The sequence below is a fragment of the Mustelus asterias genome, chromosome 11, assembly GCF_964213995.1.
Source record: "Mustelus asterias chromosome 11, sMusAst1.hap1.1, whole genome shotgun sequence".
Classification (NCBI taxonomy): Eukaryota; Metazoa; Chordata; class Chondrichthyes; order Carcharhiniformes; family Triakidae; genus Mustelus; species Mustelus asterias.
In genome coordinates, this window is record NC_135811.1 from 55,663,247 (window position 1) to 55,679,294 (window position 16,048).

The window sequence follows — 16,048 nt, forward strand, 5'->3', positions numbered from 1 at the left end:
AGAGTGACAAGCCCTTCGAGGTGCTCGCATTCTTTCCCAATGAACCAAGTTGCTGACTTTTTGCTGCCTCAAACAGCAGTTCCACGGCAGATTGTGTGTGGATACAGGATGAGATTCTGGAGGGTTCAGCATTTCATCGCTTGCAAACAATCAAATAGGAAAGTGATATTGGATCAGGATGCGGAATAGTGACAGTGTCGAGCAATACACTGAACAATACATCACACCGATTCATTCTGAAGAGGGCTGCCAAGAGTCCCGGGTGATTTAACACTGGGATCCTCATCCCAGATCCTTCTGCTGCTGGTTAGCCGACACATTGCCTGCCAGCACTGTTCACCTGAAGAGAAACAAACTCAAATTTATATAGCACCTTTCCTGACCTCAAGATATGCCCAAGCGTTTGACAACCAATGAATTCTTTCTGAACTGTTGTCACTGGTGTCAGGTCGGAACCACTGCAACCAATTGGTACACAGCAAATTCCCACAAGTAGCATTAAGGGCGGCACGGTGGCACAGTGATTAGCACTGCTGCCTCACAGCACCAGGGACACGGGTTCAATTCTGGCCTCGGGTCACTGTCTGTGTGGAGTTTGCACATTCTCCCCGTGTCTGCAAGAGTTTCCTCAGGGTGCTCCAGTTTCCTCCCACGCTCCAACGTTGTGCAGGTTAGGTGGATAAATTGCCCCTTAGTGTTCCAAGATGTGTAGGTTAGGTGGATTGGCCATGGTAAATGTGTGCCGTTACAGGAATAGGGTGGGGAGAGGGTAAGGTACTCAGTCAGAGAGGCAATGCAGGCTCGATGGGCCAAGTGACCTCTTCTGCACTGTAAGGTTTCTATGGTTCTATCTTCTGCTTTAGGTGTTGGTAGCAGAATAAATATTAGCCACGACACCAGAGAGAGCACCCCCGCCCCCCCGCCCCCCCCAAACCCCCCCAATAATCCCTCTCCAAATAGTGTGGTGGGATCTTCTTGTTCACCTGACAAGGTAGACCGTGCTCTGGTTAACCGCTTTACACATCAGTAGCCCAAGTGGTTGACTTTGTTTCATTCTCCCAGTTTGATCAGAGCAGTACAGGGTAAATATTGAGCTACTCCGCTCCTGATAGGGTGTCTTGCGCAACAGAGCGCAGAGATTAAGTTCAGGGACCGGAAATACAGGTGTGGCACATTATCATCGGTGCCCCATTTTTCGATCCTCAATTGTGTCGAGCGAGATTTTGAGGGGTTGAGGAAGCTCCCCCTTCGTGTTTTTCTCCGGGATGTTTTTGTTACTTTAGTTTCTCTGAGCCTGTACTTCAGACAAAGCATCGACAGTAGAGCTTGATGTGAAAAGCGCCTCACTAGCATTCCCGCCAACGGCACCTCAGTAACATTCCAATGTTTGCAAATCCAACTATTCAATCTGACCTTAGCCAGCAGTTTATATGGAGCAGAACTAGAGCACTGTAAATTAGGGAACTTCAAAGAGAAACCCTCTCTACATTAAAATACTTTATCTTCAAGATGCAGTGGATATTAAAAACAATTCCCCAGAGTAATCAGATGGTTGCTTGGTGACACAGTTCAATGAGACACTCTCAACAGGTCAAGTGCTACGGGTACAGGGCAGGGTCCGGGGGAGGGGGCTGCATAGTGGAGCTCACGTCTTCATTTTCTCGACATCTTGCAGAATGGTTTTTCCTCAGTGGAAAGTGGTGTGTCAGGAAATAATTCTGATTTGCCTCATTGATTTTTTTCTCCCCTTCGTTCTGAGATCGACCTTTTCTGAATATTTACACCGGTGCACAGTGTTTGCAACACTGAGAGTAAAGGGATGTCACAGCTAGCAAGCCCACTGCATCGGTCTCACAAATCAGCCCACCTCCGTCTCACACCCGATACGTAAAGCCTCGGAAAATTTATCACTGGATCTTCCTTCAGAAAACAAACCCGTCCTTTCATCTGGCTGAACAATCTTTAAATTAGAAAATAAATGATGCTAATTTGTAACAGTTTAGAGTGACTGTCTGTGATATATTAAGTAGTGAAGTATTTACAACCGATCAGATGTTTGGCAGCTTTTCAGAATGTAGGAACTGGAAAAGAGCCCGTCTAGTTTTCCTTCGACCATCCACATTTGTTTTATTCTTTCAAGCAGTGTGGGTTGGCAAGGCCAGCTTTTGTTGCCCATCTCTAATTGAACTGAATGGCTGGTTCGGCCATTTCAGAGGCCATTTAAAAGTCAACCACATTGCTGTGGCTCTGGAGTCACATGTAGGCCAGACCAGGTAAGGACAACAGATTTCCTTCCCTAAAGGACATTAGCGAGCCAGATGAGTTTTTACAACAATCGACAATGGTTTTATGTTCATCATTATTGAGCCAAGCTTTTCAATTCCAGATTTATTCATTTATTGAATTGAAGTTCTACCAGCTGCCATGGTGGGATTTGAACCTGTGCCCAAAGAGAATTAGCCTGGGTCCCTGGATGATACAGGGTACTGTGCCAATGGAATTGTAATCATCGGAATCAAACCCAGACAAAAAAGGGGGTGGGGTTGTACTTCAGCCTTGGTTGTTGTTGAAGTTATTTTCCTTTGATTTTGTATAACATTTACCCACTTAGCTCCAGCAGGATATAGGGAGGATGGAGACTAGGGCAGAGAAATGGCAGATGGAATTTAATCTGGATAAATGCGAGGTGACGCGTTTTGGAAGGTCTCATGCAGGAGGGAAGTATACAGTAAATGGCAGAACCCTTAGAAGCATTAACATACAGAGGGATCTAGGCATATGGGTCCACAGTTCCCTGAAAGAGGCAACACAAGTGGATAAGGTGGTCAAGAAGACGTATGGCATGCTTGCCTTTATCCATCAGGACATAGAGTAGAAACATTGGCAAGTCATGTTGCAGCTGTATAGGACTTTAGTTAGGCCACATTTGGAATACTGCATACAGTTCTGGTAGCCACACTACCAGAAGGATGTGGAGACTTTGGGGAGGGTACAGAAAAGGTTTACCATTGCTTTGGAGGGTATTAGCTATGAGGAGAGATTGGACAAACTTAATTTGTTTTCACTTGAACGTTGGAGGCTGAAGGGCGACCTGTTAGAAATTTACAAAATTATGAGAGGCACAGATAGAATGGAGAGTCGGAGTTTTTTCCCATGTCAATGACTAGGGGACATAGGTATAAGGTAAAAGGGGAAAGTTTAAAGGAGATGTGAGAGGCAATTATTTACACAGAGGGTGATAAGTGCCTGGAATGCACTGTCAGATGAGGTGGTAGAAGCAGATACAATAGCAACGTTTAAGAGGCATCTTGACAGGTACATGAATAGGCAGTGAACAGAGGGATACGGACCACGTAGAGGCAAAAATTTTTTGTAGTTTATTTATTAGTGTCAAAAGTAGGCTTACATTAACACAGCAATGAAGTTACTGTGAAAATTCCCTAGTCGCCACACTCCAGCACCTGTTCGGGTACACTGAGGGAGAATTTAGCATGGCCAATGCACATAACTAGCACGTCTTTCAGACTGTGGGAGGAAACTGGAGCACCCGGAGGAAACCCACGCAGACACGGGGAGAACGTGCAGACTCCTCGCAGACAGTGACCCAAGCCGGGAAACGAACTTGGGTCCCTGACGCTGTGAGGCAGCAGTGCTAAATACTGTGCCAAAAAGGTCTTTAGTTTAGAAAGGCATCATGTGTTGGCGCAGGCTTGGTAGGTCGAAGGGCCTGTACCTGTGCAGTACTGTTCTTTGTTCTCGGCCAAGCCTCTCCTGACCGAACATTTAAATATGCAAAGTAGTTTGCTACGAAAATACTGTTAGCGTCCTTAGTTTTATAAAAGGACAAAATGTTTTCTTACCACGTTTGTTGTATTTGGCGATGCTCCGCGTTGCATTAACTGTGTCACAATATTTGCATGTCCCATGAATGCAGCAACATGAATAGGTGTGAGGCCCGACTGCAAAGGATAATATGCTGGGTCACACAGAGAGTACTGCTCCACAAGATTTACAGCAGCTTCCCTAAACAGGTAATACTAAACATACACACCTATGCAACACACACACACACAAATACACAGACCAACACACACAGACCAACACACACAAATACACAGACCAACACACAAACACACACACACACACACAGACCAATACATACACACAAACACACAGACAAATACACACACACATAAATACACAGACCAATAGACAAACACACAGACCAATACACACATACACAAACACAGACCAATACACACACACGCATACACAAACACAGACCAACACACACACACATACACAAACACAGACCAATACACACATACATAAACCAATACACCCACGAACACAAAGACCGATACACACGTACACAAACGCACAGACCAATACACACACGCATACACAAACACAGACCAATACACACACATACACAAACCAATACACACACACATACACATACGAATACACACATACACAAACACACAGACCAATACACACACATGCATACACAAACACAGACCAATATACACACACACATACACAAACACAGACCAATACACACATACATAAACCAATACACCCACAAACACAAAGACCGATACACACGTACACAAACACACAGACCAATACACACAAACCAATACATAGAGACATGCCAACACACCGGCAGAAACAGATACCAATACACAAACAAACAACTTGCACAAGCACCACTGCTGTGCCCTCCCACAAAGTCACAAATATACACACACAAACACAATCACAGACATAAGCACAAACACACTGATACACGCAAAAACACATCGTTGCACGCAGACAGACACACACACACATATATGCGCACAAGCACATTGATATCCAGGCACAGCAACACTCAAGGGCAGAAACAGATACATGTGAACATGCCAATGCATAATGTGTGCATGCACAAATACACAGGTAGAGACATAAATACACAAGAATACAAACACCTCAATGAAAATCACCCACTCACACACACACAATCATTTTGCTGTTACCTCAGTAACTGCCTGAATTGATGCCCCGTACTTCAACAACAGATCCATTACTTTAATCCTGTTTTTCTTGCACGCGATATGAAGTGGGGTGAAACCATTCTGCAACACAAAATAAAGATTTATCCATGATTCAATACTTTTCAACTGGTCCTTTCAAGAAAAGAAAGGCTTTTCCTTTTTTCTCTCAAGGCTTTTTTTCTCTTCCTAACTCTTGTTTGGACTGTACCATTAGTGCAGCAAAGGAAATAGGAATACCTGGAGGGATAAAGAGAGGTACAGCGGTGCTAATGGCCTACATTCCATTAGAACAGCAATGTGCATTTATTCAAACACAGTATGGCATGGCACAAGAGAGCGATCACACAGCATTTGTCTCTGACTCACATAAGGACATATGTTACCAAAAGGTTGATCAAAGTTTTAAGGAGCAGATTCAAGGAGGAGTGAGCAACAGAGATGTTTCGAGATTACACCCTTGTTAGGTGAAGGCATGGAGCCTGTTATGGAGCAAGGAAAACTGAGGATGCAAACGGAACTCAGAAAAATAGTTCAACATTCAAATTGACGGCTTCGGAACTTGGGTGGTATTTCTGATCCTTTTGATACATACCTAGCAAAGCCCCTTTGATCTCTGGCTGGCTGATCCCAGGCACTCAATCTCTCCCACTAGCACACTTGCCCCTCTTGCACTGCGATGGTATTGATTCTTTCTCTATTCCTCAAGGTATCATTTACCTACTTGTTTCCCTTCCTGTTTCGCAGGCTGAACCCGCCCTTCCTTTTATTTGTTTAGAAATCTGAGTATTGACATGGTGAAAACAGAGACCTCATTGTTATGTAGAGGGCTCCGTCCATTGAAGCTTGCTTAAAAGTCATCACTAACGCTGTTAGTCTTTAAACTCTTTAATAAAATGCTCATCCTGGGAGGGTTCAATAGTGGAGCCATTTGGCCTTCAGTCTGTAAGTCCAAAACTTTTGATATATAGTTTAAACTTTATTTATTAGTGTCACCAACAGACTTACATTAACACTGCAGCAAGTTACTGTGAAAATCCCCTCGTCGCCACACTCCGACGCCTGTTCGGGTACACTGAGGGAGAATTTAGCACGGCCAATGCACCTAACCAGCACACCCGGAGGAAACCCATGCAGAGATGGGAGAACGTGCAAACTCCACACAGAGTGACCCAAGGTGGGAATCGAACCCGGGTCCCTAGCGCTGTGAGGTCGCAGTGCTAACCACTGTGCCACCATACGCCGGTATATATTATTTCATTATATTGCAAGTTGTTGTTGTTTAATGATGGGAAACATTTGCAGGGGCTCTGTTGCTCATTTACTGATCTTGTCGCAATTGGTCTGTCCCATTCTGTAAGAAGTCTCACACCAGGTTAAAGTCCAACAGGTTTATTTGGAATCACAAGCTTTTGGGGCGCTGCTCCTTCATCAGGTGAATGAAGGAGCGGCGCTCCAAAAGCTCATGATTGCAAATAAACCCTGTTGGACTTTAACCCTGGTGTCGTGAGACTTCTTACTGTGCCCACCCCAGTCCAATACCAGCACCTCCACATCACGGTGCCCCATTCTGAAGGAAGCAATAGAATAATGTCGGAATAATTTTAAAATCTGGGCCCTGGCTTGTGTTTCATTCAAGTAACTTCAGATGCTGGGGCTGCAAAAGGATTTAAAATACCGGCCAGTCTCCCTTGCCCCCTTCACCCTGTCTGGATCTGAAACATCTGTATTCAGATTCTGACTCTGTGCACAAAAAAACACCCTTTCGAAAACAGACGGCAGATTTGCAAAGATTCCTCAGCTCGCCACTGACAGCTTATTCCTGTTTCTCTTGGCCAGACGTTGTTGTGATGCACATTAATTCCCACTAGTTGTCCTCACTGCACCCAACAAATGGATTTCTGACACTGCGGCGGGAGTGAGTGCAGAGTGGTTTCCACAGTAACGCTTTCTTCTCATACCTCGTAGCAACGTCCTGAACTGAACTTCAGTTTAAAGTCACCCGGCAAACAGAAAGCAAGCCTGAGGTCCTCTCAGTAAGGGAGAACTTGCATTTATTTGGCGCCTCTCAATTCCTGACAGCATCTCCCAAGTGCTTTGCTGTCGTTCAATTACAACAACAACTCATATTTAAATAGCACCTTGACCGCTGTAAAGCTTCATCCCAAAACAGCATCCAGTTTGACACCGAGCTACGGAAAATATATTAGGGCTGATCAGACAAAACACTTGGTGAAGGAAGACGGGCTGAAGGAGGCGAGAGAGGTTGAGAGGTTGGAAGGTTAAGAAGGAAATTCCAGAGGTCAGGGCTTAAGCAGCTGGAAGCACAGCCACCAAAGATGAGGCGATTAAAATCGGGGATGCTCAGGAAGCCGGAATTGAAGGTGCACAATTATCTTGAGGGATTGTGAGGCTGGAGGAGATTACAGAGATAAGGGAGGGGTGTAGGGGCTGGAGGAGATTACAGAGATAAGGGAGGGGTGTAGGGGCTGGAGGAGATTACAGAGATAAGGGAGGGGTGTAGGGGCTGGAGCAGATTATAGAGATAGGGAAGGTTGTGAGGCTGGAGGAGATTATAGAAATAGGGAGGAGTGTCGGGGCTGGAGGAGATTACAGAGATAGGGAGGGTTGTGAGGCTGGAGGAGATTACAGAAAAAGGGAGTGTAGGGGCTGGAGTAGGTTACAGAGATAGGGAGGGTTGTGAGGCTGGAGGAGATTACAGAAATAGAGAGGAGTGTAGGGGCTGGAGGAGGTTACAGAGATAGAGAGGATTGTGGGGCTGGAGGAGATTACAGAGATAAGGAGGGTTTGGGGGCTGGAGGAGATTACAGAGATAAGGAGGGTTTGGGGGCTGGAGGAGATTACAGAGATAAGGGAGGGGTTTAGGGGCTGGATGGGATTACAAAAATAGGGAGGATTGTGTGGCTGGAGGAGATTACAGAGATAAGAAGGGTTGTGGGCTGGATAGGATTACAGAGACAGAGAGAAGATCACGGAGATAGGGATGTGATGAGGTTATGGAGGGATTTGAAACCCATTGATGAGAATGTTTTCAGCGAGCATTAATTAACCAGGAGCTAATAAAGGTTGCCGTTTCTACGTAAACCAACTCGTGCGCACCATGGCTTCACAATTCCCAACGAATGAAATAAAGCAGCTTCGTTCAGTAGGCTCGGGTGTGGTAAAGAATGATGTTCACGATGTGGGTTGAATCCCGACACTGGCTGTGATAGCTCAAGGAGATGACCTCACTGCCTTGCCCCATGCCCAGACTGATACGTTCAAGCGATCGAACCACCGATACTGATTAAGGGAGAAACATTGGCCAGGGCATTTCCCCAGCTCTGTGAATTCCATCTTTAATAGCCGATGGGATGGCAGATGAAGCCTCAGGTTTTATGTACTGATTGAAAGGGTGATTGACACGGAGTTTCATTGCTAACCAGTGGAACATATTCTGGATCAACCAGCCAAAGCTTTTGGAGTTTTAAATCGGCCTTTATTCACACTATAGCGAGAAAGTTTGCCTTCCACAAGGTGGTGTACAGACGTACTGAGTGATACGTGGCATGGGTAGATATATTATTTGCTTATCTTACAAGTGATTTGCATTTACCAATCACAAATGTACACTTGTCCAAGTCATTGATATCAAATTACTACTAATAGCTCTGATCACTTCATTTAAGTCAGGTGAATATAGTTAACCAGTTGCAGCCTCCATATGCTTGTCTAATTATAATGATTAATCACTAACAAGGTACGCCGCCATCCAAACATCCACACCTTCAGCTGTGGCTTGTGGTTATCAGGGTTCTCACCCTCTTGTCCCTTGGTCAGCATGTTTGTGCTGCCCATCTGTAAGTGTGGGACCTGAAACATCTTCATAGCGGCTTCCCAGGGGAACTGTGCTGTACTTCATTCACAGGGGAACTCCACTGCATTCAATAACTTTAACCCCTTTGGTGAGAAATTAAGATTTGATAGTAACTTTCAAAAAGGAGACTTTGATAAATATGCAACAAGGGGAAGAAAAATGCAGGCCTGTGGAGAAAGGTCAGGGGGCAGTGAAACTAATTGGATGATTCTTTTAAAGAGCTGGCGCTGAAAGGGTGGGCTGAATGGCCTCCTTTTGAGCTGAAGAGCCCCCTCTTTGTAATAACAGTGTTGGGCATACTCAGGTACTCACCAGTGCTTTAGCGTTTGGGTTGGCTTTCTTTTCGAGTAGTACCTTGGCCACCTTGTAATGGCCGCAGTGAGCAGCGACGTGCAATGCTGTCAGGTAGTCATTGGTCACATCATCGACTGGCACGTCATGGTGGAGGAGCAGCTTCACAGAATTCAGATGGTCTCCTTGCGTTGCCATGTGCAGAGGGGACAAACCATTCTGGCGGAGCACAAAAAGCCAGTGAAAGGGACAGAGGGACACTCACTCAGCACAGCGCTTCATTAAACACAATCTGCATGCTATTCAGCCCTATCAGTCAGTGCTGCTATTTAGGTTGCTCACGAGCCTCCCCTCACCCCACTTCATCTAACCATCTTCCAATCCCCTCCTCCCTCAGGTATTTATCCAGGGTCCACTGAAATGTGAATAGTCGCAACCCCACACCGTGTGAGTTCCACATTCTCAGCCCTCTGTCAAACACTCAGGGATCACACGCTCAGAGATCCAATCTCATTCAGAAAAACCTGCAAAATTGCTCTGCTCCTGACAAAAGAAAGTCATTTACCACGTGAAATATGTAAATTAGCCAATAATCCAAATTTGGCAATGAAAGCAAGGCAGAACGATCAGGTAATTTGGATCGAAAGTTGACCGTGTAAATTAAAATCTGTACAGTGAGGTAAAAGGCAGTGACTGAATCCAGATGTGGGTTAGCAGCCGAGTTGACATGACATTTTCCCTGACACTGAAAGGAAATGTGATCCCTTGGCCCCCACACTGAGTTTTACACAGTGCAAACATCAGCATGCAGGAGACACATCCTCACTTCACACACACCCGAGAGTCACAACCAGACAGAAACTATTCAAACCCAGAAAGAGATGGAATCCACACAAAAAAAACAAATCAAACAGACCAAACAGGAGAGGCAACTCTCTCATTCCCTTGTTTTCCTCCTGACTTCCTCTGCCCGTTCATAGAATCCCTACAGTGCAGAAGGAGGCCATCCGGCCCATCGAGTCTGCACCGACCACAATCCCACCCAGGCCCTACCCCCGTAACTCCACCTATTTATCCTGCTAATCCCTCTGACACTAAGGGGCAATTTAGCATGGCCAATCCACCTAACCCGCACATTTTTGGACTGTGGGAGGAAACCGGAGCACCCGGAGGAAACCCACGCAGACACGGGGAAAATGTGCAGACTCCACACAGACAGTGACCCAAGCCGGAAATTGAACCCGGGTCCTTGGTGTTGTGAGGCAGCAGTGCTAACCACTGTGCCGTGCTGACCATGCAGCCTTCTTGCTGGGAGTTGTTTCGACAGGGACAGTGTGCCCACTATTACTTGCTTTACGTTCATGTGTGAGCATCGACAGTGAGGGCTGGTGGCGCATTAACCCACTGGGAGGGTCCCTTTGACATGAACCACCCAGAGCAGAGGGGACAGGCAGCTTCTGAGAAGAAGCTCATTTTACACAGAGGCTTTGCTCTTCATTGAGCAGACCAATAGGGCAGGGCCTGAAATGGATGCTTGACCCAAACTCATTCCATTCTCACCAAGCAGCCTGGGTTCAAATTTCCTCCTCAGAATCTGATCTGGTCTTTACTAATATCCTGACATATATGCACATGCATGCTCACGTGTGCACACATGCATGCTCACATGTGCACACACACACACTTAGCATCCTAATATCAAAAGGAAACAGGATTCCAGTGAAATCTCTGCTGACCAACCCCAGGACACTGAGGCCAAGCATTGTGCCCCTATTACCATTAGCTGTGGTTAGTTGATGATACCCAAACTTGGAAAAAAGGGAGCAAGGGTAGACCATTTGGCCCTCCAAGCCTGTTCCACCATTCTATATGATCATGGCTGATGTTCTACCTCAACGCCATGCTCCCACACTCTCCGCATACCCCTTGACACTTTTAGAGTCCAGAAATCTTATTTATTTTCTTCTGAAGTATATTCAGTGATGTGGCCTTCATAGCCTTCTGTGCTAGAGAATTCCACAACCCGCTAAGTGAAGAAGCTTCTCCTCATCTCGGTCCGAAATGGCTTATCCCGTATCCTGAGACTGTGACCCTACATTTTTATTTTTAAATAATGTTTTTAAAAGCATCCATAAGGTAAAACTAAGCTGTCTCATGACTGGTCTAATCCCAGTTTCACAATGGTGCAGATTTTTATTGAGTTTAAATTCCACCATCTGCTAGATTTGAACCTGGACCCCCAGAGCATTCCCCTGGATCCCAAGTTGAGTGGCAATGCCACTACGCCACCACGTCCCCCTTCACAACAGCCTAGGCCCACTGGATCAAGTGGCTGGGTAACTAATTGACAACCCATAACTCAACATGTGAGACACCATTAACCATTGAGATAATGGAAGGACATGCCCTCAAATCCCATGCATGGCAAAACGGCAAACTACAACTAACAATAAAAAATAGCACAAATCTAAAATTCTTGAACATGAAGTAAAATTGGAGCAAAGTGGCAGAAGGGAATCCAACCAGCAACACCCCTTTTAAAATTATATTCTTATTCTCTTATTTGCAGGGTTCTGCCTTGAATCTGCGATATTAAGGGGGATTAGGATATGGGATATTTCTGGTACAGTTTCTCGGGCTATTCCATGCAAGTTCCTCTCCGATTGTCAATAAAGAGGCTGCAGGATCTCCCAAGCTAACCTCGTTAACAGTGCCATAGGCTCGCAGTCCACAATTGTGAACTGTTCTTGTTGGCCATGGAAAGTTTCACAGTCAGAATAACACCATAGATTCCTTCAGCTCCGAGTATATCTTTGATAACACTATACACAGGGACCACGCAGCGCAGAGGAACTACATCCAGCAATAAGGCTTTTCATTAATCCTATTCCAGATGAGGTAACAAGCTTCACACCGCATGACGTGGATGAAATAACCGTTTCAATATGTGACTTGAAGCTCAGAAAAGACTGGCAATCGGGTTCAAATCCAGTGTCAAATGACATACTTTTGTTTTGGAAAGAATTGGGGCTCCTCGATCAAGCAACATCTCTACGACTTGTTCATGTCCGCTCCTTGCTGCACAGTGGAGAGGGGTCAGGCCGTCCTGGGAAAAGAGTTTAAGCATTATTGTCAGGTTTTGTTTTGTTCCAGTACTCCGTGGTAAAACCTGCTTCAAGGAGCAGCCCTAGATTACAACAAGAAGAGCACTTCACTGGTTATAAAGGAAGCATTTTGAGGCGTATCTGTTTTCTTCCTCACTATGTTTCTTCCTTCTTCCCTCCTTCCATTTTAACTCTCTGCTCTGCAGACACTGAGAATGGGACCATGACTGGGCACAGCACCAGCCAACCTCTGAGTAAGTTAAAGTTTATTTATTACTGTCACAAGTAGGCTTACATTAACACTGCAATGAAGTTACTGTGAAAATCCCTCAGTCGCCACACTCCGCTGCCTGTTCGGATACACCAAGGGAGAATTTAGCGTGGCCAATGCACCTAGCCAGCATGTCTTTCGGACTGTGGGAGGAAACTGGAGCACCCGGAGGAAACCCATGCAGACATGGGGAGAACGTGCAGACAGTGACCCAAGCCGGGAATCGAACCCAGGTCCCTGGCGCTGTGAGGCAGCAGTGCTAACCACTGTGCTACCGTGCCAACAGTGTATCACATTTCCCCAATGTGGTGATTTAGGGGGACATACAAGACAGTGATGATTAAAAGTTACGTCCAGCATTCCTGAATGTTAAAAGTAGCATTATTTAAAAATGAGAAACATTCAATCAATCCTATTCTGATTAAAGACCAAGTTTTATTTCTCAAATGACCCCGATGTAAAACTGGTTTGATTTTAATGGATTAATTTTTGTTACAGTACTGGTTATATGTGAATTTATAAAGTGCATTTCACAACCTCAGAACATCCCTGAAGTACCACACAGTCAAATCAATACTTTTAACATGCAGCCACTGTGGATCCACTCCAGCACAGATCCATGATTATTCACTGGATCTAACCAGGGAATCCAATGCTGATACAGATCTATAATCATTCACTGGATCTAACCAGGGGATCCAGTGCTAATACATATAAGTGATCACTCACTGGATCTAACTAGGGGATCCAGTGCCAATACAGATCGGTGATCACTCACTGGATCTAACCAGGGGTTTCGGTGCCAATACAAATCAGTGACCAGTCACTGGGTCTAACCAGGGAACCCACTGCCGATACAGATCTGTGATCAGTTACTGGATCTAACTAGGGAATCCATTGCTGGAACAGATCAGTAATCAGTCACTAGATCTAACCAGGGGATCCAGTGCCAATACACATCAGTGATCAGTCACTGGATCTAACCAGGGAATCCAGTGCCGATACAGATCAGTGATCAGTTACTGGATCTAACCAGGGATCCTGTGCCAGTACAGATCAGTGATCAGTCATTGGATCTAACCAGGGGATCCAGTGCTGATACATATCAGTGATCACTCACTGGATCTAACGAGTGACCCACTGCCTGTACAGATCAGTGATCACTCACTGGATCTAACCAGGGCATCCAGTGCCAATACAGATCAGTGATCACTCACTGGATCTAACCAGGAAATCAACTGTCAGCATGGATCAGCGATCAACTACCAGCATGGACAAGACCTCGATGATGAATTTTAAAGAGAATCATTAAGGTGGAAGCAATGAGTTTGAAACATATTCACAGCGTACTTCTCTCCGTGAAGCTTTTACAATGCACACCCTTGACCTTGTGTCAGGGTTAGTTTACGGAAACTGCAGTTTGCAGACGCAGACTTACCCTCGTCTTGGCTTCAATTTGGGACCCTCGGTCCAGGAGCAGTTTCACCATGTTAGCGTTCCCTCTCTTCGAGGCTACGTGCAGTGGAGTGATATCATTCTGAGGAGAACAATCAACGTTTAATCAGTACAACATGTCTGTGTGACAGAGACCCGCTTAAATACAGCAATGCCCAGCACACTTCACATTGGGCAAGTGCATTATTATAACACAGGGCTCAATCTGCTCAGAATTCAGAAGCTTCTTTCAAGTCTACCGAGCAGTCATTAAATATCACCCACCACGCGTACAACAAAAAAACGCTTCAGTCAAAATGTTGCTAACAATTCCTTGCTCAGTTCTCCAATCTCCTGAAGCAAACTGAATTCTCACAGTGAGCAATAACCATACACTTAACAAGTGCTTTCAACTCATTTGGACATCTTTTTTTATTATTCGTGGAACATGGGCATCGCTGGCTGGCCAGCATTTATTGGCCATCCCTAATTGCCTGAGGGCAGTTGGGAGTCAACCACATTGCTGTGGCTCTGGAGTCACATGTAGGCCGGACCAGGTAAGGTCAGCAGATTTCCTTCCTGAAAGGACATTAGTGAACCAGATGAGTTTTTCCGACAATCCGACAATTGTTTCATGGTCATCAGTAGATCCTTAATTCCAGATATTTTTTATTGAATTCAAATTCCATCATCTGCTGTGGTGGGATTCGAACCCGGGCCCCCAGAACATTAGCTGAGTTTCTGGATTAATAGTCTGGCGATAATACCTCTAGGCCATCACTTCCCTCTTGCTTACGTTACAGTATGCAAGCCCAGCATGCGTATCCATGTGGAGTAACCTTCATTAAAATGCTGCAGTCATTCCCCTTTTTGCAACCTTGACTGTCAGATGGACGAAGGTTCCGAGGATAGGGCCTCATTTGTTGAGAATCTGCACTGGGCAACTGGAGGGTGGAGGGTCAATGCGTGATGGCCTGTCAGTTTTCCAGCAACTTCCATTGCCAATTCTCTTACCCGCTTTGCAATGGCCTGCACCTTGGAAAGTGGGCACACATTCGCTGCATCCACCTGCAGGTTCTACATTAGCTGCTTGGACATATTTTCTTCCAGTTCACCATGAACCTGGTTCGCCAGGTTCCCCCACCATGTACCCCACTGCCTCCAGCTATTCACTTCACTCTCTTCTAGAATCATAGAATCCCTACAGTGCAGAAGGAGGCCATTTGGCCCATCGAGTCTGCGCCGATAACAATCCCACCTAGGCTCTACCCCCGTAACTCCAATTATTTACCCTAGCTAGTCCCCCTGACACTAGCATGGTCAATCCACCTAACCCGCACACTTTGGAGTGTGGGAGGAAACCGGAGCCCCCGGAGGAAACCCACGCAGACACGGGGAGAATGTGCAAACTCCGCACATTCCTTCCTCCAATGATCTTCACATTCTACACTGGGCTGGATTGAATGCCAGACCGCTCAAAGCACCTCCATCAATGTTCTTGGGACCGAGGGACACAAGGAAGCCATTCTCTCAGTCTATCCTGTCATTCAATGTGGGCGTGGCTGATGTGTGTCTTTACTCCATTTATCTGCCGGTAATCTATAACCCCTGATACCCCGACCAACAAAAAAGTCTCCAGCTCAGTTCTCAGATTTTCAATTGACCCTAGCTTCATGAGTGTTTATTTTGCAGAGGGAGTTGGATAGAGTGTTTCAGGTTTACATTACCTTTGGATGAATGAATGGTTGCTAGCATCACTCCTGAAAGGACGAGCTATCATTTTAAGGTTATAATTTTTTGTTCTGGATTTCCCCAGTGGAAATACTTTCATTTTTAGCTCCCGATCAAATCCCTTAATAGTCTTAACCAACCGCCCCCCCCAATTAGTGCACCCCTTCATCCTCTGTATTCAAGGGAATACAACCTTGTTAGTGCAATCAACCCTTTCAAGCCCTCTCCTTGGGACACTTACTGCCTGATGCACTGTGGCAGCACCACCAAAATCCGCAACCAATGGCTATTTTTTACCCACAAG

The 16,048-nt window shown here is 45.6% G+C and overlaps 1 protein-coding gene across 1 annotated transcript in view; it reads right to left on the minus strand.

Moving 5' to 3' along the window:
* The window catches only part of ank3b (ankyrin 3b), a 310,337-nt gene that overhangs the window by 79,156 nt on the left and 215,133 nt on the right, over positions 1-16,048 (minus strand). Inside the window, exons 9-13 of the mRNA XM_078222927.1 lie at positions 14,018-14,116; positions 12,212-12,310; positions 9,226-9,423; positions 5,022-5,120; positions 3,861-3,959 (exon numbers count right to left, since the gene is read on the minus strand). Of these exons, the coding sequence (XP_078079053.1) occupies positions 3,861-3,959; positions 5,022-5,120; positions 9,226-9,423; positions 12,212-12,310; positions 14,018-14,116 (594 nt within the window). The remainder of the gene's footprint in view (positions 1-3,860; positions 3,960-5,021; positions 5,121-9,225; positions 9,424-12,211; positions 12,311-14,017; positions 14,117-16,048) is intronic.